At 38.8% G+C, this 27,219-nt stretch overlaps 1 protein-coding gene across 3 annotated transcripts in view; it reads left to right on the forward strand.

Annotated features, from left to right (window-relative positions):
* pds5b (PDS5 cohesin associated factor B) overlaps positions 1–3,238 on the forward strand; it is a 193,336-nt gene extending 190,098 nt beyond the window's left edge. For all 3 annotated transcript variants that reach the window (XM_080197450.1, XM_080197451.1, XM_080197452.1), the window contains 2 exons: positions 786–945; positions 2,057–3,238. In XM_080197450.1, the coding sequence (XP_080053576.1) occupies positions 786–945; positions 2,057–2,092 (196 nt within the window). In that variant the 3' untranslated portion in view covers positions 2,093–3,238. The remainder of the gene's footprint in view (positions 1–785; positions 946–2,056) is intronic.
* Positions 3,239–27,219: the final 23,981 nt, after the last annotated feature.

The raw sequence follows: 27,219 nt of genomic DNA on the forward strand, positions 1-27,219 counted from the left end.
TAAAGTGCTCAATCGGAAGATGAGGCACTGTTCCTCCAGTTCCCATTGGGATTCATTAGAATATTGCAAAAGTCCAAAGTGGACAGGAGAGCAGGGTGGTGGGTTGAAGTGGCAAACGACAGGAAGGTCTGGATCCTACTTACGGACGAACTGAAGATGTTCAGCAGTGCGGTCACCCAGGGTTCTTGGCCACGTCCAACTCATCCCCAGAGCCACTGCTGTCACCCACTCCAGTCCCCCCGCCTCCCAGAACCAGGATAGGTCCCCCTTGTCCTCACTTTTCAACCCACCAGTCTTCGCATTCAAAGCATCATCCTCCGCCATGGAGATGAGCTGACGAATTGAACCGCTGCAGTCTTTTGGTGTAGATACATGCACCATGCAATATTTTTAATATAGTGATTTAGAATAGGCCTTTATTCTTAAAAGGTAAGTGACCATTAAAGTGGAAAAGTTTTTGTATCCTTGGATGCATTTTTTGACTGTAAAGGTTAAATAATAATAACAGTATTCAATATATGGAACAAAGACTTGGATGTTTCCCTCTTGTAAGAATGCCTTTCCCCATTGTATTTAAAGGATTAATTAAAGTGAATAACAAAATACTAAGAAGTGGATATCTTCACACATTCCTCTTTGCACGAAACTCCTGAGTATTTTGTCAAAGTGCAAATGTTGAAATTTGAAAACTAATATTGAAGTGTGTCGATTTGAGCCTCTTATGACACTTCTACTGCCTTCTGAATAATTAGCACAGCGGTTCCTCACATGCCTTTGTTTCGCAGCCGTGGAGGACGTTCAAGACGAGCTGTCGGTAGAGAAGATGATTCGTCTGCAGAGATGGATTCACATCATGATAGTTCCTTGGAGAACATGGATATCTCCCAAGAAGGTTCAGTGGATGGAGTGAACACAGAAGAAGAGAATGAATTAAGTACACTAAGGGTAAGGTTCTTAATAAGGATGTACATGTGTGTTAATTTAAAAGTTTTTATTCCAAATCTTGGGTGAGATATTGGTATCAGTTTGGTGATTATTCCTAATTATAAGTAGTAGCTATTGTTCACCCCTTGCATAGGAGTGAAATAGAAGCTTCAGATATGTTATTGCAGTTTCTGAAAATTTTTTGTTTTCCCATTCTTTTGGATTTTTGTCCCCATTTGCCAGACTCTCTCAAATGTCTCTATAGCTGTAAGAGAGAACCAGGTTTACATTTAATACATATGGGATATTAACTCCAAATCATAATTCATCCTCCGCAATCCTTGTATTTTTAACACAGGGTGGTGCAATGGTTAGCACTGCTGCCTAACAGTGCCAGGGACCCGGATTTGATTCCCAGCTTGGGTGACTGCCTATGTGATGTTTGCACGTTCTCCCCGTGTCTATGTGGGTTTCCTTTGGTTTCGTCCCTCGGTCCAAAGATATGCAGGTTAGGTGGATTTGCCATGGTAAAATTGCCCCTTAGTGTCAGGGGGATTAGTAGTATACATATGTGGGGTTTCGGGGATAGGGCCTAGGTAGGATTGTTGTTGTTACAGGCTCAATGGGTTGAATGGCCTCTTTTTGCATTGTAGGAATTCTATGATTTTGAGAAAATTGTAACTATGATATTGGGCAGAATCTTACGAGAATTTGGCGGTGTGTCAATTCTGTAAGAAAGCTTGTTGTGGAACTCTCCAGCTCCATTGGCCTGTTTTCTCTTGGATGTTGTCCCTTTAACTGCCCATAAAGCGTGGGCATGGTTTGCGCCATCAGTTTGGTGAGACGGGTTTCTTACGGTTAGGTGCTGGTTCCATTGAGATCGGGGCTCTGAGATTTGAAAATCTCTGAAGGGGAAGATCTTTAATTAGGTTAAAATTTATTTCAATGAATACAAATCAGGCTCTCGCCAATTATATAGGGCAATAACCTGATTATATTGCTGGCAAAGGGCGGTGAAAATTCTGAGGTCGCAATCTCGTCAGTGAGATTCGTGATGCTGGATCTTGAGAGCCATAGTCTGAAACATTAATTTTTAAAAACATAACTTCTGTCCTATTTTGTGTCTTAACAGGTGCGTCGCAAGCCCACCAAAAGGGAAAGAAGATGAAGAGTAGATATTTTCAGATGTTGACATTAAAGCTAGGTAATTGTACTGTAAAGCTCAAGACTAAAGGACACTGTCTAACAGATAACTGGTTGTTAAAGAAAGCATCTTGTATCTATTACCCATGCATTTGCAGTCCCAAGGTCACAAGCTTTTGGCAAACACATCAAGTCATAAATTGTGGGTTGTTGTGCATTGTGATGTGTGCTGACTACAATGTACTGGCTTTACAGAGAGATTGAAATAAATGAAATTGTAAATATTTTTTTTATGTTTTGATTGAAAATGTGCTTGTATAGCTTTTAAATTACAGCTTTAAAATCACCAACACAACTGTGTATTAAATGTGTGGGTGAAGAAAGTTGGTCACACTGAATGTTGACAACTTAAGCAATACTTGTTAATAATTGTACCTTCTGTGGCGTTGTACCTTCAAGAAAGGACTGATTCACGGAAAGAACAAATACATTATTGCATTTTCCTGCAGCACATACTTCTGTGGTTAGATATGTTGGAAAGTCACCTTTTCTAATTCCCTTTAATGTTTGATTATATATACTTGTTTCTGTAATCTGCTTTACTGCTTCTGCTTTCCACCACTGAAGATGTTGGGCAGTAAGACCTCAGTTGTATAAAATGTGAAGTCAGCTAAAAAATGCTTGTGGCATTTTACTTGTCAGTATTGATGCCAGAGATGTCTAGGCTTTTAGATAAAATTGGAAAAATAAAAGGGTTTTAGTTAAAATATTTTAATACTGATGGTGTATTAGACATTCAAATTGTACACCTTACTCTAGTTACTTCCCCTGTCAAATTTGTATCAATCTACTGTATCAATAAAATTCTGTAACTGAGCTTGCCTTGTTATAGTGGAAAAAAAAGTTTGTGTATTTTGAAGGATAACCCTCCCTAAGTTATGGTTCCTAAGAGTTAGATCATGTGAAAGTTGTTCATTGTGGTATGTGATTAATGGGAAAAGGAGCCTCTCTGCATTGTAACAACTGTCTGTTCTGCTTGAAATGCACTTGACATATCGTTAAAAATGCCTGCAATAATATTTCGTATTTTCTTTGTTGATTTTTATTTCTGTATTGTCAATCTGTACCAAAATTTGGGTTTAATCAGATTAAAATTATTTTGTTTTACAAAGATAGCTATTTGAATCACTGGAGAGAAATTCAGTTGTAGTGAAATCTTGATCGAGTCTTGAACTGTACATAGTCACCATAGGCTGCTACTAGATATGTCACAGGTTTTCATTTACCTAGGTAGAGTTCAAACATTTAATAAGCTTCTAGTATAGTTTCCTTGACATAAAACAATCAATACTTTGTATAGCACAAGTTAGTATATTTTTGTTGGATATAAAAATTCGCTGCACAGAAAGCAAGTTAATGTTGCGTTTTTTTTTAGTTACCATTCCATCTACAGTGTTTCAAATTACTGCTGTCATTATTGATAACACTAGTTGCAGTTTTTTTTGTGCTCTATCCATGGTATTTTGCTAGTCGTTCGCTAATTTGATCTGGTGCCAAAATGGAGTTCCTCTATCTAGCAAAAAGTCAATGTAGGATGCCTGAGGAAAGATTAGCAGCACTTATAATTCCATAAATGCATGCAAAAAAAGGTAGGGATATTTGTTTTCCTGTAATTTTAATGAGTCAGCACATATGTTGTTAAAAAAAACTTTTTATGTAGAATTTAGCAAGGTTCTTATGCTAAATATTAGTTAAACCAAAGGAATCTCAGCTTGAATATGAGTTTCTAGAACAGAATTCTGTAAAACTATCTGAACCAATGCACTGATACGCTTTTGCATTTTTAAAATAAATAAAAGCTGCAAGTATTAAGCTAGGGCCTCTGCTGTGCCAGCTTCTATTCTCTTGCCATCCTATATCTTGCTTGCCACTAAAGTGGATCTTTCTCAATGTGGCTACTGCTGCTTTGACATTCCAAGGAATGAGGAATTCTAAATGATCATTTTTAGAAAGTTTCCCTACATAAAGGTGCAAGCTATTGGCTGAGGCATTTTGGGACAGACAAAAAGCATGACAAGGCATGATATAAATCCAGGTTTATTCTTCAGTGCAAAAGCAAAATATTGCAAATGCCAGAAACCTAAATAAAAACAGAAAATACTTAACTGATCTGGCAGCGTCTATGGAGAGCAAAACCAAGTTAACGTTTTGGGTCTAACTTTTCATCGAAGCTAAAGCATCAACTCTATTTCTCTCTCAGATGCTGCCAGACCTGTTGAGTATTACTAGTATTTTCTGGTTTAATTGCAACTGCAGCCTACTTGAATGTTAATCACTAAAGCAAACTACTGTAGATGTTGGAAATCTGAAATTAAAAATGCTGAAAGTACTGGACAGATCTGGCAGCATCTGTGGAGAGGGGACAGCTAATGATTTAGGTCAAGGATCTTTCTTCAGAATGTTGTTCACTGTGTGTAAAAGAAATTGTTCCTTTTGGGCAATACAGCAGAGTATCTATCTTCCTTGGTTCATTAGTAAATTTAGAAATGAGCAATGAGTCAACTTATAGTTGGCAAGTTCTATCCCACTTGTGCAGTATACATTACTCATTTTTGCTTGTTTTTTTTCCCTCTGTATTCAACTTCATTTGCCACTGATCAATGGGAATGCAAACTCAATATTGTAGAATTTTGTCTGCTGTTCTGACATTTATTTGATGAGTACTAAATATGTTGTTTGATTCACTTTTTTGTCTTGCTTGACTCACGTGGATAGGTGTATAATTTAACTTTCAAGCTGCCTTTTCGGTAAACGTTAAAAATTTTGAGAGATACAAGAAAATTTGATCCTTGTTATGACCTGACAGTTAAGTGCCATATGAGCCAATTCCCAAAAAAGGAAATTTGACAAGTGATCGCAACTATTTTCTATTTACATTTCACCAAGAAAAAAATGTGTATTGAGGTCAGGAGCCACAAATTCCAAAACATTTTTTGGAGATTCTAAATATTAAATTGAAACATTTATTAACATAAAAATTAAACACACAGGACTAATTTTACACAGTTACAATTAGTCTTGCAGCAAATTTCCCCAAAATATTCTTTCTTGACCAGACTAACAAACAAACACTACTTTAGACACAAGTCCTTATTGGTATTTAATCTATGTATTACCACAAGGCACGATCCTTTGTTGCCGTACAGCAAGTATTTCACAGGGTTTCTCTTTTTCTCCCACTCATTGGTGGAAATTAAAGACTTTAAACCAAAATCCTGCTTTCTGGAAGAACCAGACACTTCTCTGTGGTGGCTGAAGGCTGCTCGCGCACTTCTTCACCGCAGCACAGAGCATACTCATGGAAAAATTTTGCATGATCGCACTCAACTCAACTCCCTACCTCTCTTTAAATATATTTTTCTCGCTTTCATTTTTTTCTTGATTGTCCTTCTCATTCTTTGAAATTTAACTTTCGCAGGATATAACATCTTTTCTGTCCTCCTTATGGCCACATCTTTGGGTAAAATAAAATTTATTAACTTATTTACTTATAACCTTTGCTCAGCTGTAAATTTTTTTACTTCCCTTTCATATTTAAGAACTGAACACAATGAGCTGCCTTTATCTCCTAATGCTGCTTTCTACACGTCTTCCTTGCCTGTAGAACATTTGACTTTGGCCCTGTTCATTTCAGATGTCTGACTTCCACACCTGACCCCCTTGACCTGAACTTTGTAGACACGGTTTATGTAGATTAGTCATACAGATGTACACAACCCCATAATCCTGCAGAATATCACAGTAGACCCAAGGAAAAATTAAAAAATAATCTTTTCTTCACACTCTTACCAAACTTGTTTCTCACATAATCCAGTGTGACCTTTCCATAATTGAAGGTCATTGCTATGTACTTTATTTTACTGTGGATACCCATCTGGATTTCATGATATTTATACTTTCTTGAGAGTTGATTCATACTCTTAAATCTACTTGCAAATCAGAATCCAAATGAATTGTAAACAGAATGCTTGGGTGGAATTCTCCCATGGTCCTGCAGGAGGGTTCAACAGCAGGTGGGAGAGTTTGGCAGGAGTGTAAAAATGGATTTCACATCTGAATGAATTTCCTGCGGTATCTTGTGCTGGTACCTGCCATGGCAGATTGGCATGAAACTGATTTGCAACTCACTCATGAATTGCAGATGAAGGCCCAACCTAAATCTTCCACCCACACCTAATTCCCTGTGATGTCAATGGGAAAGCATGTTTGTGCAAAGCATACCTGGAACAACATAGTGTGCAGATTTGGGACTCACCTGAACAATACCAGGCACCTCCACTGGAGTTTGGAATAAAGGCTGCCAGCAATCCTGGACATCAGAATATCACAACAGTGGGAAGGTGATGCATTTAAAATTGGATCTCCTTAATTTATTGTCATTGTGGAGATCCATTTTCCAGCCTCAGGAGTGTTCCTGGTGATCCATATTTCTCAGAAGGTCCATCTTCCAGTCCCAGAGATTCATTCCATCAATAGTGTCTCAGTGATGTTAAGCGCCTTTTCACTATGGCACCCGGATACAAAAGTGAACTACATACCATTGAGCCTGCCCCTCCATTTAATTGTTCACCAAATGCCAAGTTGCATAATTAATAAGGTGTCACAAGTTGGCTTACAGTAACACTGCACTGATTACTGTTTTTTAAAAAAATCCCCTAGTTGTCACATTCCAGTATCTGTTTGGGTACAGTCAGGGAGAATTTAGCTTAGCCAATGCACTTAGCACGTCTTTTGAACTGTGGGAAGAAACTGGAGCACCGGAGGAAACGCACGCAGACGTGGGGGTAAATGTGCAGACTCCGCACAGACAGTGACTCAAGCTGCTAATTGAATGTGAAGCAGCAGGGTTGGGGTTGGAAGGTTTGGCGTGGTTTCCTACCAACCTTTGCAACAGAAAACACTCCATGTTCCTGATCCGACATAGAACTTAATCCCAGATAGGGATATTCCACCCCTTAGTATCTTTTAATGTGTGTATTCCTTCAGTCTCTCAAAATGAACCTATTGAATAGTTGGAGAGAAGACCTGATGGGAACTATATTTTCCATCAGGCAAACACTACTAAACAATTAGTGTAAGGATCAATTATTCTCGTCAATGCAATGTGATTTGACTCTTGGCAATTTTTAAAAAATGAACATGTGCCATCCTCCTTGGATAATTCTATATTTTGCCTCTAGGCCCAATGTAGTGCAGTCTTGACCTCCTTTTCTGTTTCAAGTTGCAGTCCTTCACTGCTTTGTGGAGCTTCCTATTGCCAGACACCGCACTCACTATTGTCATATTAAAGGATTTTCAAACAGAATAAGCAAGATGTGTTTTTATCCCTGAGACAAGCTAACAAATTGTCACTATTCACAGTCTACAATGAAACATCAAAGTTGGCCATAATCTCGGGCAAAAATACATCATTTCCAACATCCACTTAATGGCCTGGATTTTGTGGTAAGTGGGTAAGTAATGGTATTGGCTTTTGACCAACATTGGCTATGGACCTCAGTATTAACGCCAGATGTTTGTGGACAGCTAAGATGCATCAATTGGATTCAGAAGCTGAAATAAAAAAAACTTTTTTTCTTTTCATGAGGAAAATGTTAACATTCCTTAAATGGCTTTTCAGGGACAGTGAGGGTGTCAGCAAAAACGTTGACGTTATTATGCTGCTAACAGCCAGTTAAAGCTCGTTCATCAAACTGTCACTTTTTCAGAGATGTTGAGTGAGATTAAAAATGCAAGATCTCATTATTTCTTAAAATTTTCATTGATTGTAGTCTGGGGAACCTTAAACAGTGCACCCTCTGGAAAAAATATGAAATCATCTAAGGCACCTTCTGGATTTTCATGTTATTCTGCACATGTAAAGAACCTAGAGGTTGCTGTCAGTTTCACTGGAGTATTGGTAGTGAATCCTGACCACTTCACCATCATTACCATTACAAAATGTGAGCTGAAACCATTCCCTAACTCCTTTCCGATATCCTTTTTCAAATGCTTGTCAACGTGAATGCTTGTTTTTCTTTTCCGCGCTTATCAAATGATTAAAGTTATGTGAAATTTTAGAAACAAATTGATTAAGCAAGTAATATGCCTGTCATGAATTATATATTTGAACTTGAAGTTTCTTCTCCTGTACCCCTTTTTAAAGTTTGCCTTTTTTACAGTAATATCTTGCATTTATGTAGCACCTTAAATAAGGAGATCAACCCATTTTACTTCACATCTATAGACACTATGCCCTCCCAGTCTTCTATGTATCACCTTAACATTTCTGCACACTATTTCATCTGACATCTACCTATAGCTACCAATATATTTTTTTCCTAAAGTTACTGTTCTCTTCACAATTGCCCCTGCTGTTTATTTTTGTACCACCCACAAAATTTGATATTGTGCAAGGCGCACTTAATTTCTTAAATGTACATAAAAACATATTTATGTTTACTTAACAATGCTTCCAATAGTATCCCAATGAGATTGCCAGTGTTATATCCCCTTCGTCAAATAGATGATAAACAGATGTGATTATGAATACCAATTTTTACTTGGTGGGTTGACCAGCTACAGGGACTGAATTATGATGACGGAAGATTTATCAGATAATCATTAATGATTCCAACATCTGATTTTGGCTTGTATGAAACAGCAGGTGGCATTGTAATGTCCTGATGTACTTTCATTAATAAATGATTCAATAAAATTAAAACTTAGTGCATTTTCAGTGTTAAATGTTTTTGACTCAGATCTGATTAAATGGCCCTTACCTGTTCAAATGCTGCTTTTCCTCCCTTTCACGGAGCTTTTAGAGTGACAGATTGAAGCCCAAGAACAGAACTTTATATCATTTGACGGCAGAAATCAATTTTGGGAAAGCTTGGTATATTTTCAGATAGTGATATTTTTAAGATCATGTATGTATCATAGTTCATTTTATAAATGAATGAAATGATTTCAATTTTCAAATGTACTGCTAAATGAGACCTTAAATTAGTTTTATGCCACCATTCCTGAGCAATAACCATTTTGCCAAACTAGGAAAACACTGGAGTCTTGGCAAATCAGTTTGACATTTTAATGAATTTCAGATTAAAGAATTATGTTGAAATAAATCCAGTTGAATACTTAGAAAAGATTAGATTATCTACATAGGAAGGACGTTAATATATATTGAGCTTTTAGAATAGATAAGTTAATAATGAGAAGAAAATCAACATGATTTTAGAAAATAAAGCTTGCCTGAAAATCCACAGGAAATGAATTGCTGATTCCTGTTACTCATTTAGAAACATAAACTAAAAGCAGGAGTAGGCCATTCAGCCCTTCAAGTCTGTCCCCGCCATTTATTATGATCATGGTTGATCATCAAATTCAATACCCTAATCCCACCTCCCATATCTCTTGATCCTTTTAGCCCTTAAAGTTATATCTAATTTCTTCCTGAAGTCACAACGTTTTGACCTCAACTACATTCAGTGGTAATGAATTCTACACACTCACCATCCTCTGGGTGAAGAAATTTCTCCACCTCAGTTGTAAAAGGTTTATCCCTTATCCTCAGCCGATGACGTTTAGTTCTGGACTCCCCTACCATTGGGAACATTCTTTCTGAATGTATCCTGTTAGAATTTTATAAGTTCCTATGAGATCCCCTCTCTCTTCTAAACTCCAGTGAATATAATCCTAACCTCCTTAATCTCTCCTCATATGACAGACCTGCCATTCCAGAAATCAGCCTGATAACCGTTTGCTGTACTCCCTCTGTAGCAAGGACATCTCAGATAAGGATGCCAAAAATGACACACAATAATCCAGGTGTGGCTTTGCCATCGCCCTATACAATTCCTATCACTATGAAGGTCAACATACCATTTGCTTTTCTTTTACTACCCGCTGTACTTGCTCACTTATTTTCAGCAACTGTTGCACGAGGACTCCAAGGTCTTGTTGGGTATCCAACTCTCTCAGTTTACATTCATTCAAATAATAATCTGTCTTCCTGTTATTGCTACCAAAGTGGATAGCATCACATCCACATTATACTGCATCTGTCATGCCCATACGCTCAGCCTGTCCAAATCACACTGAAGCATCTCCACGTCCTCCTCATAGCTCACCCTCCCACCCAACTTTGTATCATCTGAAAATTTGGAGATACGTTGTTTAGTACAATCTGTTCCAAATCATTAACAGTTGGGGTCCTAGCACAGATCCCTGCAGAACCCCACTAGTCACTGACTGCCAATCGAAAAAAAAATCTATTTATGCCAACTCTTTGATTTCTATCTGCTAACTAGCTTTCTATCCATCAAGACATTACCTGCAATCCCACGTTTTAACTTTACACTTGTTGATTTCATGTTTTAACTTTACACTTGTTGATTTCAGGCTATTATGTATAGAATAGTTTTGGCTTTTAACTGCTTTTATGCAAGTTTCTTGAAGTGGTATCTGTCTAACATTTCCCTTCAGGATCTCAATTGATTCCATTTGCCTTTTGCAATTGTTTATTCAAAGCTCAACATTTTCTCAACATTGTGCTGATGCACAAGCTATTTTTATGCTCTTATATTAAATTACCAGTTCTTCATTTTCTACTGGGACCAAGGTGATTGCTAGCCAAGTCACTGAAGTGTTCCATTTATTTTTATCCTGATGACAAGTTGCATTTTTGTAGCACTCCTCGTATGAGAATGTCTCTCAAAACACTTAGAGGAAAGCAAAACCGGAGAAAAGTAAACTTGTAGAAAAACGGATTTACTGTTTTTTTTTCAGAAGTAATAGTGGCCTTGGAAACTACAGACCAGTGAATTTAATGACCATTGTTAGTAAGATAAAATGGAAGCTCGTATTAAAACTAATGCTCATGGAACATCTGAGTATAAAGATTTGAATATACTTGAAAATTGGACAACAGGTGGTGGGTGTAATTCAATAGTGGCACATGAAATTCAATATTGCAAAATGCAAAGTATTTCAAGTGGGGACAAAAATATCCAGGGACTATTGCTTAAATAGAAAATAATGTGTATTGAAAATAATCTGGGGATCCTGATTATTCAACTGGAGACATTGCAGCAATAGTCAGTCACAGTGAATAACACATCATGTATTAGGATGCATTTAAAGATCAGTACTGTATCAAAATAATGAGATGTACAGCTGAACCTGGCAGTTGCTGGAAGTTTTCCTGCAACTGATGACATAGAATTTGCAGTACAGAAACAGACCATTTGTCCTAAAAGGTCTAGGTGGTGGTTATGCTCCATTCCAGTCTCCTGCCACTCTACCTTAACCAACCTTTTCAGCCTACCCTTCTATTTATTTTCTCTCATGGCACTCCTGTAATGCTTTTAGGGACAAACTTGTAGTTTAGGATGGGTGGCGATCCCTTTTGGAAGATGATTTCTCATACCTCTAGCAACTGACAAAGCTGCCGGGGAGACGAACAGTAATAAATCAAAGGGTAAACAAGTTAATTGCAGGGAAAATTAGACTCCCGTGTGTGGTTCTGTTTTTCAAGCAGTTTAAAAAAGGTTGTTACTGGGAATATATATTTCAAGTAGAATTCAGTTTACAATCTTTGTGCTGCCTAAAAGGGTTTAAATCCTTTGATAACTGAAGGATCATATTAGCAGCAAGAGAGACAGAGTTCCTAGATGCAGAATGTTAGAGCCAGGCGAGTTCTAACTGAAGGTGTGATGTTAATGATGCAACTGTGGGATGGTTGGAAGAGATTTGAAAGGACAACCTTGCCAGAAGTAAGCAGAAAGCCCAAAAGGCTCAACTTGTGCATCTTTGAAAATATACTTGGATCGACTAGTTAATCTTTCAATTTCTGAGGAGTATCTGACCTGAGCTTTTTGGGAGTATGCTTAAAATGGGTAGAAGTAATTTGAGTTGAGAAGTTCAATTTGGAGAATAAACTGTCCATTTTACTTTTGACATCTTTGACTATTTAAGAGAGTATAGTTATTAGTCATGTTCTTTTGGTTTTCGTGTGGTAAAATTCTTGTGTTTTACACAGTGAATCTTTTTATTTAATACCTGAGCTTTTGCATTTCCAAAAATAAATAATGCTACTGGGCTCTACTTAGATCATAACTTATCTGATATCCCTTTAAATGCATCTGTGCTATTCGCTTCAACTATTTTTGCGTGGTAGCAAATTCCACAGACTCAGCACTCTTGAATAAATAAATTTCTTTAATTTACTTATTCAACACATTAGTGATTATGACTCCTGTTTTTGGATTTCCCCACTAATGAAAATTCTGCACTTATCACCTTTTTTCTCTCCCTGCCCAAATAATGGCCCATAATTTACAATTTCCGGTCCAAAGGTACAGCTCCTGAATGTAGGACTTTGGAAAAATGGGATTAACGCACCTGCAACTTTTTCTCCTTATTATGTCCCTCAATCTTTCTGTTTTGCTCAGCCTGTTGGTTATACTAAGAAGTACATCCTGGATTACTATGCACCTGCTTAGCTTAGAAAGAACATTGGTGGAAGTTATTGGGTTTTAGAGATTTGTCTACCTTGTGTCCTGTTATTTGTTCATTCACATTTTTTTTAACTTACATCCTCACTTTTTTTTGGTTTTCCTTGTAATGCTGTTTTTTAATCCTCATTCGAGACAATAAAAACAGATTTAAAAAGTATTAAGTTAACAGGTCTGCTATTTCCTTATTGCCTATGAATCTCACCTGAATGTATTGTAATGGGCCCATGTTAAATTTTATTAATCCCTTTCTTCTATATGTAAAACCATTTTCTAGATTTGACATCACTTGCAGGATCTTCCTCAATTTCTGTACCTTGTTACTTTGTCCCCCTTTTGGGAAAAAAAAATTCAATAAATCTCATAGTTGTTTCAATTCTACTTTGTTTGAATTTGCTTCAACAAAGCTCTCTTGTTGATTTGTGGTTGTTTAATTACCCCTAATAGACATGTAACCTCTTAGCCTTGATCATACCAGTGACTTCTTTTTGAATATCTCATTGTTTACCCACAAACAGTTCAGTGCAGTTTACTTCAGCCATTTTATTTTCATCCCTTTTGAAGTTTGCAGTGTGTAAATTTAAAACCTAGTTTATCGCTCTTTCCTTTTCCCCCGCAAAATAATCAATTTGATCATTGTCATCACTATTGGGCAACATGGCTGCCTCACAATGCCAGGGACTCAGGTTCAATTCTGGCCTTGGGCGAACGTCTGGGTGGAGTTTGCATGTTCTCCCTGTATCTGCACTGTAGGGATTTTATGATTCTATTCCCACAATCGCCCCTTACTGTCGGAATGTTCAGTAATTCTAGCTTGTTATCACTAATTCTAGTGTGCCAATTTCCCCTGCCAATTCTGAAGCACAATGTTCTAGAAAACTGCTCTGGTGCACTTAGAAATTCATTGCTTTTAAGTACTTCTGTTGTTTTGCTTCTTTGTGAAAATTGAAATCCCTCATTGGAACACGTTCTTTTTTAAGTGCCTCTCTTGTCTGTGGTGAAGTTGGATTCTTAAGCACTAGACTGGAGAAAATTGAGGGGGTCAGGCAGTAGACCTTTTTGGATGCATACATTTGAAAAACAGGCAAAACCATTTTAATTGCGCAGTGAGGGTGTTACTGGCTAGGTCACCATTTGTTGCCTGTCTATAATTGCCCTTGCAAAGCTGGTGATGCACTGCCATTTTGAACTGCTGTAGTCTGTGATATAGATACAACCACAGTGCTATTAGTGAGGGAGTTCCAGGGATTTGACCCAGTAATAGTAAAGAAACAGCAGTATAGTTCCAAATCAGGATGGTGCATGACTTGGAGAGGCATTTGCAGGTGGTGATGTCCCCACACATCGGCTGCCTTTGTCGTTGTAGGTGGTTACGGTTTTGGGTTGGTGCTGTTGGAAGGTGCCGTTGAAAAAGCCTTGGTGAGTTCCTGCAGCGCATCCTGTAGATGGTGCGCACTGTGGTTACTGTGTGTCAATGGTGAAGGGAGTGAATGTTTAAGGTGATGGATGAGTTTTTCAGTCAAGTGGAATGCTTTGACCTAGAAGGTGCCAAGATTCCTGAGTGTTCTTGGAGCTGCACTCATCCAAGCAAGTGGAGAGCATGCCATCACTCCTGAAGAGGGTGGACAACTTTGTAGTCAGGAATTGAATTACTTGTGTAAAATTCTCTGTCTCTGGCTTGCTCTTGAAGCCACAGTATTTATATGGCTGGTCAGTTTAGTTTCTGGTCAATGATAACCCCTTAGGTTGTTGATTGTGGGGTTTTCAGCAATGGTAATGCCATTAAATGTTAAGGGGAGGTGGTTAGATTTTCTCTTGTAGGGGATGCAATTGGCTGGCACCTGTGTGGCACAAATGTTACTTGCCACTTAGCATCCCAAGCGTGAAAGTTGTCCATGCTTTGCTGCATGTGCAAAGAGACGACTTCAGTATTGGAGGCATTTTGAACGGTATTGGACATTGTGCAATTATTAGTGAACATCCCCATTTTTGATCTTGTGATGGAGGGAAGATCATTGATGAAGAAGCTAAAGATAATTGAGACTGGGAGACCATTACCCTGAGCAACTCCTGCATTGATTTCCTTGTTGCCCCTGAGATCAGGTCAACTTATGTCATGAACAAAGATATTCAAACTCAAATTATTGCACAACAAATCTTCTTCATTGTATTTTATCAAGTTATCACAACATTACACCAGATGTCAAAACTAGCCTCTGACTTATTCCATTATACACGTAAGTATTCAAATGGAATCAAAACTTTGCAAAATATCCAAACTCTTGCATTTAGACTTCGAGATATTACCCATGGGGAGGTGAACTGGTCAGATTCCCTGCTAATTGCAGCCTTTTTAGAAAAGGTAAAGTTTCCATCTTCCTAATAGTGGTTAGAGGCATTGAATATGACAACTATCAAAATTGGAGAAAACAAAACATTACCATATTTGTTCCAAAAGTGTCCCTAATACCCATATTTTTTTTTCAGTTAATTATAATGGTGAGGCTGACAGCACTGTTACAAGGTGTAAGTTGGTAAGCAACTTCCAGAGACCACACACAGTTAAACATGAAAACCAGGATAATCGGCATTGAAGCACATGGTAGCATGTCCAGTTACTTGCCACTATATGCTCACCAAAAAGGGAATTGTGTATTCCAATGTATATAATTTTATGATGGTGATGAATCTTAATTTCTGCTAAAACTTGTCTGTAATTGAGAGTTCCTATTTAACAAATGTGGAGTCTAATCATTCAGATTGTAATTATAGTTGAATGTTTAAGACTTTTAAAGTATTTTTATTTTGCCTTATTTTCCCATCTTTCTGTCTCTCTTTCTGGTCACGATTTGCCATAGTAATTCAAATTTGCACTTCCTGATTCCGACCTTGGTTGTTCAGAAGCATATGTTTTAGAAACTAGAAGCAGGAATAGGCCATTTTGCCCTTCAAGCCTGCTCCGCCATTCATCTTGATCATGGCTTATTGTCAAATTCACTATCCTGATCCTTCCTTCCTCCCATATCCCTTGATCCCTTTAGCCCCAGGAGCTATCTCTAATTTCTTCTTGAAATCAGAAGAAGCTTTGGCCTTGACTATATTCGGCCTTGGGTGACTGGGTGGAGTTTGCACGTGCACCCCTTATCTGTGTGGATTTCCTCTGGATACTCTGGTTTCCTCCCACAGTTCAAAGATGTGCAGGTTATGTGAATTGACCATTATAAATTACCCCTTAGTGTCCCAATATGTGTAGGTTAGATGGATTAGCCATGGTAAATGTAAGTTAAATGGATTAGCTGTGGTAAATGTGGGGGCTAATGGGGGTAGGGGGGAGTAAGTGCAGACATGATGGATTGAATGGCCTCATTCTACACTCTATTCTAGGGATTCTATTCTATATTTGGTGATAGTGGATTTCACACATTCACCACCCTCTGGGTGAAGAAATTTCTCCTCACCTCAGTTGTAAAAGGTTTACCCCTTATCCTCAAACTATGATCCCTAATTCTGGGCTGCCCCACCATTGGTACCATTCTTTCTGAATCTACCCTGTCTAACCCTGTTAGAATTGTCTAAATATCTTCAAGATCTCCTCTCGCTCTTCTAAACTCCAATGAATACAATCATAACCTTCTTAGTCTCTCCTCATGTGACAGACGTCCCATCCCAGGAATCAGCTTGGTAAACCTTCGCTGTACTTCCTCTATAGCAAGAACATCCTTCCTCAGATAAGGACACTAAAACTGCACACAATACACCAGGTGTGGCCTCATCAATGCCCTGTACAACTGCAGCAAAACAACCCTATCTCTATTCTCAGATCCTCTCACTATGAAGGCCATTGACCATAAGACATGAGAGCAGAATTAGGCCACTTGGCCCATTGAGTCTGCTCCGCCATTCAATCATGGCTGATATTTTTCTCATCCCCATTCTCCTGCCTTTTCCCTGTAACCTCTGACTCAACTATTAATCAAGAACCTCTCTATCTTAAAGATAATGACCTGGCCTCGACAGCCTTCTGCAGCCAAGAGTTCCACAGATTCACCACTTTCTGGCTTTTTAGTTTGAGGTTGCCAAAGCAACACACCATTTTACCTTCTTTACTGTCTGCTGTACTTGTGCACTTACTTTCAGCAGCTGATGCACCAGGTCTCCAAGGTCTCTCCGAGTATCTACCCCTCTCAATTTACACCCATTCAAGTAATAATCTGTCTTCCTATTATTGCTATCAAACTGGATAACCTCACATTTATCCACATTATACTGCATCTGCCATGCATATGCCCACATGCTTGGCCTGTCCGAATCACACTGAAGCATCTCTGCAACATCTTAAGAGCTCACCCTCCCACCCAATTTTGTATCATCTGCAAATTTGGAGAAATTACATTCTGTTCCCTCTTCCAAATCATTAATATATAATGTGAACAGTTGGAGTCCTAACTGATTTCTACAGAACCCCACTAGTCACTGGCTGCCAATCAGAAAAATACCCATTTATGCCTACTCTTTGCTTCCTAAATGCTAACCAGTTTTTTATCCATCTCAAGAAGATGCACAATTGCATGTTCTGACACATCCCAGATCTGCTGTAGTAGGCTCTTGCACCCAAGTCCCTTCATCATTTTAAACACCTCAATTATATCATGCCTCAACCTTAAACCCAAAGGAATGCATACCAAGATAATGAGCTCAGTATCTCTATTAATCTTTAAAAGTCTGGAAACGTTCTGAAACTGCATTATACCCATCTGAGGTTAATGATTAAGGGATTTGTAAAATTATATACAATAATGTATAGGCAGATAAGAAATGTCGACTGTGCTTGTGGGGGAAAGAAAAACAAGTACAAATATTGATGACACTAAAATTTAAAATGAGCAGTCACTGGACTTTGACTTGTTGCCATTTTATCTGCTGCTATACTTCAGAAGTAGTATATAATCAATCATTATTGCCACCAGTCTAAATAGAGAGTTGAGCCAAGATATGTTTTTGAGATGAAGTTGAGATGACCAGAACAATGTGGAAACAGAAACTGTATCTGTTCCAAGGGAGTGACAAGAGCCGCAGATAAAGGCAACACTTTATTCTGCCTATAAAATGTTGTCATTGCACCTAATTAATTAGATCACCCTCTAAACTCAAGGAAGTACAAGTCAAATTTATGCACGCTTTTCATTGCCGAATCCTTCAAGCCATACTGTACTGTCGCTTAATATTAGTAAAATGGTTTTATAATGTAAATTTAGTAGTATTTATGAGTGCTTTGTCTTTCACAGTGTAACATTGTCTCTCCCACATCTACTGTCATCTGCAGAGCTAGGACATGAGAAATGAGCATGGTGAACAGAATGATGGTTGATAAAAATTAGAATGTTGGTGAAGGAAATGGGTACAAGGCAGGAAAGAAAGCAAAATTTCTTACTGTCGTCTTAATTTAACATCCCAAAGAGTACGCACAAACTATTTTGCATTTAAAGACTATTTTGTATTTAGAGATTGTCCACAAAAAGTACTGGTGCAAATTTTTGAGACCACTTTTTATAATTGAAAAGGATGGGAGAAGCTATAGTGACCAATTACTGTATCACCATTTGGAAGAAAGTAGATTTAGACTTGAATCTACTAAAACCATTAATTTTCAGAACAGTGAATGGAATAATGCACAGAATTATTAAATAATGATGAAATTGCCTTATGAAAACTGATAGACTAGAAATCTTCTAATACTTGAAAAACTAAAGCAGATGTACCAGATGATAAGCTCAGAATGGATCAGAATTGCAGATGTCATGAACTTAAGAATGGTCACATGGGCGCGAAACATTGGCTTTATTTTCTCTCCCTACAGATGCTGTGAGACCTAAGTTTTTCTAGCATTCTCTGTTTTTGATAATAGTAAGCGAGTTTTCTGGGTTAGATTTGAGTTCCATATAAGCCCTTTTGACAACTAATATGTTGCATGGCCCTTTTTTATCGTACAAGAACAATTAGAAAGGGATGTGTTTTCTAAAATAAATCTCTTTGAAAATGTATAGATACTTTGTCGTCAAAGTTCTAAGAACCTCTTTCAAATTTAATTCATACAGAACGTATTGGCTTAGAAATTGGATTAGTCTGTGTTAATTTCACAGGCACACAATTGAATACTTAAGGATCCAATATGGAAGTCGGCACACACACGTACCAGAAACGCGCCAAGTGCCATGTTGGTAAATGTTTCTTCACAGGTTTCTAGGATAAGTGTCTGAAAAATATTAAATATATAGGCCTAATGCCTATTTGAGGCCCCCTTTGCAGTATTTAAAATATGCATCATGATGTGATCAACTTCTTCAGGGGTTTGGCAGCCAGACCAAACATCCCTAAGGGATGCCACTGGAAAAGTAATTTTTAATTCTTTTATAGTCTTATTGAGGAACTAGCAGGGGTACTACTTTCCAGTGAGCTCTGATGAAATGTCATCGACATGATACATTCTGCTTTTGTCTTCAGAGGAAAGAACAACAGTCTGCCCTATGTTTCTAAACAGCTGCATCCTCTCAAATTCTAGGAACCTCCATGTAATGCTTTTCTGTACTTTCCCCAGTACTTCAAATTTTGTGCTCCGGAGACAAGAACTGCACATGGTGCCATTGGTCAGTATAAGTTTAACATGAGCTCCCTGTCTTTGCACTGCACTCTTTATACTCTTACCCACTTGTATTTTGGTTGGCATGGTAGCACAGTGGTTAGCACTGTTGCTTCACAGCTCCAGGGTTCTGGGTTCGATTCTCGGCTCAGGTCACTGTCTGTGTGGAGTTTGCACATTCTCCTCGTGTCTACGTGGGTTTCCACCAGGTGCATCCGGTTTCCTCCCACAGTCCAAAGACGTGCGGGTTAGGTTGATTGGCCATGCTAAGAAATTGCCCCTTTAGTGTCCTGAGATGCGTAGGTTAGAGGGATTAGTGGGTATAATATGTAGGGATATGGAGGTAGGGCCTGGGTGGGATTGTGTTTGGTGCAGACTCGATGGGCTGAAGGGCCTCTTTCTGCACTGAAGGGTTCTATGATTCTTTTTGGTGATTTATCTATCTACATTCTCAGACCTCTCTGCTCAACTACCTCTTTTAGTTCCTTGCCTTCTAAGGTGTAGTTAATTTATTTTAGTCGAAGGAATAAGTAAACAATTTCACACTTCGCTTGACAAGAAAGTGATATTCTAACACATAAAATGAAGATATGCCACTTCATTTTCATCTTAAAGAAAAGTAAATGATATTCTTTCTTTCCAGTAAATGGGAGTTGAAATTTCATTTTCCAGTGACACATTTTTACAAGAAAAGAATTGGGGATGGCATGTGACTCACTTAGTGAACCTCAAAATGTTCTTGATTTCTATTATATTTTCAGTGTCCCTACTGGTCTAGCTCTGTATTTATAATAGAGTATACATGCAAGAGCAGATATTATGGTTATTATTCTCTTCTTTAGACCCCTGAACTCTCAGAAACGGATGTGCTCTAATAGATTTTTTTAAATTGTGGGACATGGGTGTTGCTGGTTGGCCAGCATTTATTACCCATCCCTAGCTGACCGAGGGCAGTTGAGAGTCAACCACATTGCTGTGGCTCTGGAGTCGCATGTTGACCAAACCAGGTAAGGACGGCAGATTTCCTTCCCTAAAAGACGTTAGTGAACCAGGTGGGTTTTTCCGACAATTGACATTGGTTTCATAGTCAGCAGGAGATACTTAATTCCAGATTTTTTTTTATTGAATTCAAATTCCACCAGCTGCCAAGGCGGGATTCGAACCCTATCACCCATATTTGCAGCGCTGCTATTAATTGGAGGCTAGTGCACAATAATTATAACTGTGAGAGTCATTGTTTGAGTAAGCACTCACTTTTGATAAAATAAAAGCTACTTTTAATTGCCTCTTCTGAGACTAAATTCAGTAGATCCCAGAGGGGTTGGGAACACACTGGGTTATAATGTGATTGTATATGTTCAATTTTGGTCCGGAAAGATGGGATCAATCTTTTTCTGATCGTAAGATTTTTGTTTTAGCAACTACTCAGAGAACCCCCACAGTGCAGTCTGTTTCTCTCCATCACACTATCTTATCCAGGCCCACCGCCCCCCCCACCCCCCGTAACTCCATATACCCCACACATCTTTGGATACTAAGGGACATTCCACCTAGCCCACATATCTTTGGACTGTGGGAGAAAATCAGACCACCCGGAGGAAACCCTCAGAGATACTGGGAGAACATGCAAACACCACACAATTACCTAGGGGTGGAATCGAACCCGGGTCTCAGGCACTGTGAGGCAGCAGGGCTAACTATTGTCTTACAGTGCCATTCCTAATGTTTCAGTCTAGAGTGCAAAACTCATAATTTGGCACTTGGATGTCAGAACAATTGATGCAGGAATTATGATTGATGCGGTTCTAAGGGTAGTGATTGGAGTAAAAAAATAGTTCAATGTGAAAGGAGAGAGATCACCCACACAGGCTGGCCACCATTGAGCATGAATATTTGAGGGGTGGTGCTAATGTCCACTTTCCTAATTGTTGAAGAGTATCAGAAGCACTATTAGGTACTGCTGATTCTCCAATCCTAAGATTCACTGTTGTTTTATCCAAATCACATTCCTGCCTGAAAATTAATGGTGTGCTTTGGAAAATGAGTGAAGTTAATTTAAAAATGCTTAGCTATTTGAGTTTGTTACAGATCAAACAAAACAAAATGGTTAATGGCAAGCAACCACATCATTGCAGACTTGGGGATTTCTAATAACGATTGCTGTATTGTGAAACTCTGATAACTCTGCAGTTCCTCCAAATACTAGGGGTGCCATATTACTTGTTTCAGAAATGACTTTGACACAAATATCTGTATATATAAAATGTGGCTTTATATAGCATTCTATATGGCTTTCCATAGCCATTAACTGCACAGACTGCAATATTCACCCAGCACTAAAAGCAGAATTACCCAGCACAGACTGCAGACTCCAACATGGGCACCAACCACAATCTCCCGCAAGTAAAGCTTTCTACCCTGACAGGTGACCTCTTTCTCTCACCCACTTGTGATATTTAGTGGCCATTGTGGCATTTGCGTCTGTGTATAATGAGCCTGTTAAATCCTGCGCAATGTGCCTTTGCTTAGCACAACACAAGTTATGGGATGATATATTAGAAATGTTTTTAAAAATGGAAGAATGGAACAAGATGAAAAGAAACAGACTTCGGTAATTATAGGTTCAAGAACTAGGCCCTATAGGTACAGATTAGATGCAAGACATAGAATACAGGAGAACTGTCTTTACAGAGTTATGAAGCTGCAGAATTCAATTCCAGTGTTAACATCCAAGATCAGGTTGATGGATGAAAGAAATGGAGTTGGAGATATGAGACCACAATGGGCAAGTATTGGTGAAAACTGTTTGTTCTTGTGGTGGGTGACCAGGACTGAGTGAGCTGATTGTATTGTTCCTGAATCAAAACATTGATGTAACAGCTTGCTATACCTAACCATGAACAGCAGACAAATTGTGGAGCCAATGTTCAAGGTTGTTCATTGGAGGATAGCAAATGTGGTCCTGTTATTTAAGAAGGGTAACAAGGACAACCCAGGTAATTATAGGCCAGTGAGCTTGACATCCGCGGTAGGGAAATTGTTGGAGAAGATTCTTAGAATTATACACACTTAGAACTGAATAGTGTCATTAGCGATAGGCAACATGGTTTTGTACTAGGGAGGTCATGCCTCACAAATTTAGTTGAGTGTTTTGAAGCGGTGACAAAAATGATTGACGAGGGAAGGGCCGTGGATGTCGCCTACATGGATTTCAGTAAAGCATTTGACAAGCTCCCTCATGGCAGGCTGGTGCAAAAGATTAAATCTCATGGGATCAAAAGTGAACTAGATGGGTACAGAACTGGCTTGGCCATAGGAAACAGAGGGTAGCATTGGAGGGGTCTTTTTCTGATTGGAAGCCTGTGACTAGTGATGTTCTGCAGGGCTCTGTACTGGAACCTCTGCTGTTTATGATATATATAAATGATTTGGAAAAAGATATAACTGGTCTGATTAGTAAGTTTGTGGATGACACAAAGATTGCTGGAGTTGCGGATAGTGATGAACATTGTCAGAGAAGATAGAATGGTAAATTAGGCAGAGAAATGGCAGATGGAATTTAATCCAGATAAATGTGAAGTGATGCATTTTGGTAGATCTAATGCAGGGAGGAGCTATACAATAAATGACAGAACCATCAGGAATATAAATACACAGGGATCTGGGTGTGCAAGTCCACAGATCCTTAAAGGTGGCAACACATTTGGAAAACGTGATGAAAAAGGCATATGGCATGCTTGCCTTTATTGGACGGGGCATAGAGTATAAAAGTTGGCATATGATGTTGCAGTTCTCTAGAACGTTTGTTAGGCCACTTTTGGAATACTGCATCCAGTTCTGGTCACCGCACTACCAGAAGGACGTGGAGGCTTTGGAGAGTGCAGAAAAGGTTTACCAGGATGTTGCCTGGTATGGAGGCTATTAATTATGAGGAGAGATTGAGTAAGCTAGAGTTGTTCTCCCTGGAAAGACGGAGGTTGAGGGGCGACATAATAGAAGTTTATAAAATTATGAAGGGCATAGGGTGAACAGTTGGAAGCTTTTTCCCAGGTCAGAAATGACAAACACAAGGAGTCATAAGTTCAATGTAAGGGGGAGGCAAGGTTCAATACAGATATGCGGGGGATGTATTTTACACAAAGGATGGTGGGGGCCTGGAATGCACTACCAAGCAAGGTGGTCGATGCAGACACGCTGGGATCATTTAAGACTTATCTAGGTAGCCACATGAACAGATTGGGAATAAAGGGTACAAATGGATGGTCTAGTTAGGAACGCATGATCAATGCAGTCTTGGAGCCAAAGGGCCTGTTCCTGTACTGTATCGTTCTTTGTTTCTTTGTTTTTCTTTTTGTTTCAGCAATAACTTGCTTTGTATAGAATCATAGAAATCATAGTGCAGAAGGAGGCTGTTCGGCTCATCGAGCCTGCACTGACCACAATTCCAGCCAGATTCCTATCCCATAACTTCACATATTTATTCTGCTAATCCCCTTGACACTAGGGTCAATTTATCATGGCCAATCCATTTAACCCGCATATCTTTAGGACTGTGGGAGGATACCGGAGCACCTGGAGGAAACCTATACATGTATGAGGAGAACGTGCAGTCTCTGCACAGACAGTGACCTGAGGCTGGAATTGAACCCAGGATACTGGATCTGTGAGGCAGCAGTGTTAACCACTGTGCTACTGTGCTGCCTTTAGCAGAGAAAAATCTCCCTATTCCTGAGGACAAAAAAGAATGAACTTTTGTGGAAAACTTGGGGAATAGCTGAATGCTTGGTGAAAAGAATTATTTTGAGGATTTTTTTAAACATCAATGAGAAACATGGCTGGATTTGGAAAAAAAATGTTCCAGAGACTGAGGCCAGAGGACATGTGTGGAAAAGGTGCATAGCAGATAATACCCAAAGGACCTGAGAAGGTGAGATGGTATATTGGGACAAGATTCATGCTAAGAGTAGGGAGTCATTAAGGGTTAGCAAAGAATGGAGGTGATGGATGAGCAGGGATTTAATGCTGACTTTGTTGTGACCACTGATGCCGCCTGTTCTGTTATTTGAATTTATATCGCTTCTTTAGTAGGGAAATATGATTCTAAACATTTTACAGAGGATTACTGTAGACATTAATGACAACCTTTCATGAACTGAAACCAGAAAGTAATTTACAATGACTAATGTGTTGGACCAAACTAATTGCTAATCCTACTTGAGAGAGGGTTGGTGGACAGTTTGTTATGTTGGCACTTCTGATGGTATTGCTTAACAGTTGCCCATCCCAGCGGAGAAAAATCTGCAACCTGTAGCCAGTCAGTAACTCTCCATGATATCAGTATGGAAGTAAGCAAATGAAGGCCTCAAAGTCCACTCAAAGCTCATGTATAAATTTTCTTTTGACACTGAACTAGGGGTAAGTAACTTTATTAGTAATGCTGTACCTTTTGTTATTTAACAACCGATCTTATTTAATTTATTATTTTCACATATATTGGTATACAATGAAAAGTATTGTTTCTTGCGTACCATGCAGACATTTATACTATTCATAGAGAAGGAAACGAGAGAGTACAGAATATGGTATTACACTCATACCTAGGATGTAGAGAAAGATCAACTTAATATGAGCTAGAGCGTTTCGGATCATAAGTTAATAGAATATGCTATTCAGATTCCTTACTGTTTAAGTTTTATTTTTAATCAGAGTAAACTACAGAGTAATGCCTAAACTGCAAAATTAGATTGGAAATGATTATTTCTCTTTCTCAATGAGCAGATTACACTAACAAGGATTTTTTTTTTCCAATCCTGAAAAACAGCACTGGAACAGATATTGTATTTGGGTCACAGTTCAGTTTGTAAGGAGCAAGCACTTATTAACAGAAGTGTCTTTTGTAGCTGAGTGTGAGAGAAATATTTAATGCAACTCAGCAATGTTAATGATCAGTTCTGTTGGAATTTATTAAATACCTCAAACACTTTTAGGTATTAATTATATTTAACATGGAAAGATAATAGCTGTTCTTACAAAACAGAAATTGCATGTGTGGATGGACTATGATGCAGTTTTCCCTCAGAGCTAGTATTTATCAATGTAACCAATTGTAATTTATTTATGATTCATTTTCTGCTGTTTAGCACAATTTTCTAAACTGAAAGGAATCAAAATAGTTCATTGGAACTTTCTGATTGTCATTGAGATGGATAGAAAACTGATTGGCAGAGTGGAAACAAGGAGTAGGAATTAATGGATCCTCTTCAAATTGGCAAGCAGTAACTAGTGGAGTGCCACAGGGATCAGTGCTGGGACCCCAGCTATTCACAATAGCTGTGTGCAGTTTTGGTCTCCATTTCTGAGGAAGGAGATTCTTGCTCTCAGGCATATATAGCACTTGGGGTGAATGGGATCAAAGATTATGGGGAGAAAACAGGATTAGGCTATTGAATTGGATGACCAGCCATGATTGTAATGAATGGCAGAGTAGGCTCAAAGGGCTGAATGGTCTCCTTCTGCTCCTATCTTCTATGTTTCTTCTGTAGGAATTTGGCTGGCTTTCCATACTTTAGCTAAAATTGTTGTTGATGCTTTGTGGAACGTGGCTTCTTTTAAAAGCCATACTGTGGCTTGGATTTCCCTGCAGGTTTCGAGACTTCAGTGGCTGTACCAAATACAGATCCCAATCCATACTTGGCAGCAGTGCGACTGGCTAGGCCACCTCAACCTTCCTCATCCAACCATAGAACCCGGTAGCTCTTGCAGCCATGGCAGCTCAACTGGGTACGGCTTCATCGGGGAGGCACCCTCGCTGGGTGAGGCAGCACTGAAGAAATAAACAAAATCTAGACTGACAGGTGTCTAAGGTGAAAGGAAAACCCCTTCCACTCAGCACGGCTGAGATTGCGATCTTACATGCTCATGACCCTGTCAATGATTCATTGAGCTTCTGGAACTACCACCAGGAACGTTTCCTGGCAGCATTGAGGAGTCATCCCAACAAGACTGTCCTTTATTTTCTGAGATCCCCAGTCCCTCATCGTGTAGCTAGGAAAATTCAGCCCTTTCTGTCAATAATTAAACAATTTATACAGTGTTGCTCATCAGCTTATTATTTTTTGGATAAGTATCCCCCAATATTTTGCTACGATATGTTAATCCTAAGGTAGCCACTAGGGTACAAGAGATTTGTAACTGTGTTGAAATTGAGTTAAGTGAACTAAAGGGAAAACGAGAACACTCATTGATAGTGTTTCATGTTCCCAGGATGCTTTATCTCCGTGAAGTACTTGTTATGTTAATCCACTTGTGTGTTTTTTGGTGGTGTTGTTGAGGGACAGAAGGAAAACTGCCAGGGCACTAAAGAAGGGAGAGTAATCTCCATAGAGCTGTGGAATTTGTCTCCATCTGAACAGATTGATAGGACTTGGGCGGCATGGACAAGTTGGGCCAAAGGGCCTGTTTCCATGCTGTAAATCTCCTATGACTCCATGACTTCAATTTAATAGCTCATCCAACATATGTACTTTCCGTTGGTGTAGCATTCCCTTGGTACTGCACTGATATTATACGGTCAATTCCATAACAAGTTGCAGGATCCACAGCCATGTGGTTCACAGTGATATTTGGCAGGTAGCATTCGTTCCTTGAGGATATGAATTCAGGATGTTCCATGGATAACACAAATCAATATGATCTTAATTTGGACAAATTGACACCAATTTCTGAAAAATAGAAAACTGTGTCAGTTGTCATGGTCAAGACATGAAACATTTAAAAATATATACAGCTGGATTCTTTTATAAAGTCACATATTTTCTATCCCGTTAAAAATGAAAAATGCTGAGCTAATGACATGTCTCCAACTGAGTAACAATGACCAGTGGGAAAGGAGTCTGGTGCAACTCACACCGAACAAAGGAAAATCTTTCCAGGTCTTAATCTGTCATAATGGTGCTAATG

Source organism: Carcharhinus amblyrhynchos, chromosome 10 (assembly GCF_965287045.1).
Source record: "Carcharhinus amblyrhynchos chromosome 10, sCarAmb.v2.hapA, whole genome shotgun sequence".
Classification (NCBI taxonomy): domain Eukaryota; kingdom Metazoa; phylum Chordata; class Chondrichthyes; order Carcharhiniformes; family Carcharhinidae; genus Carcharhinus; species Carcharhinus amblyrhynchos.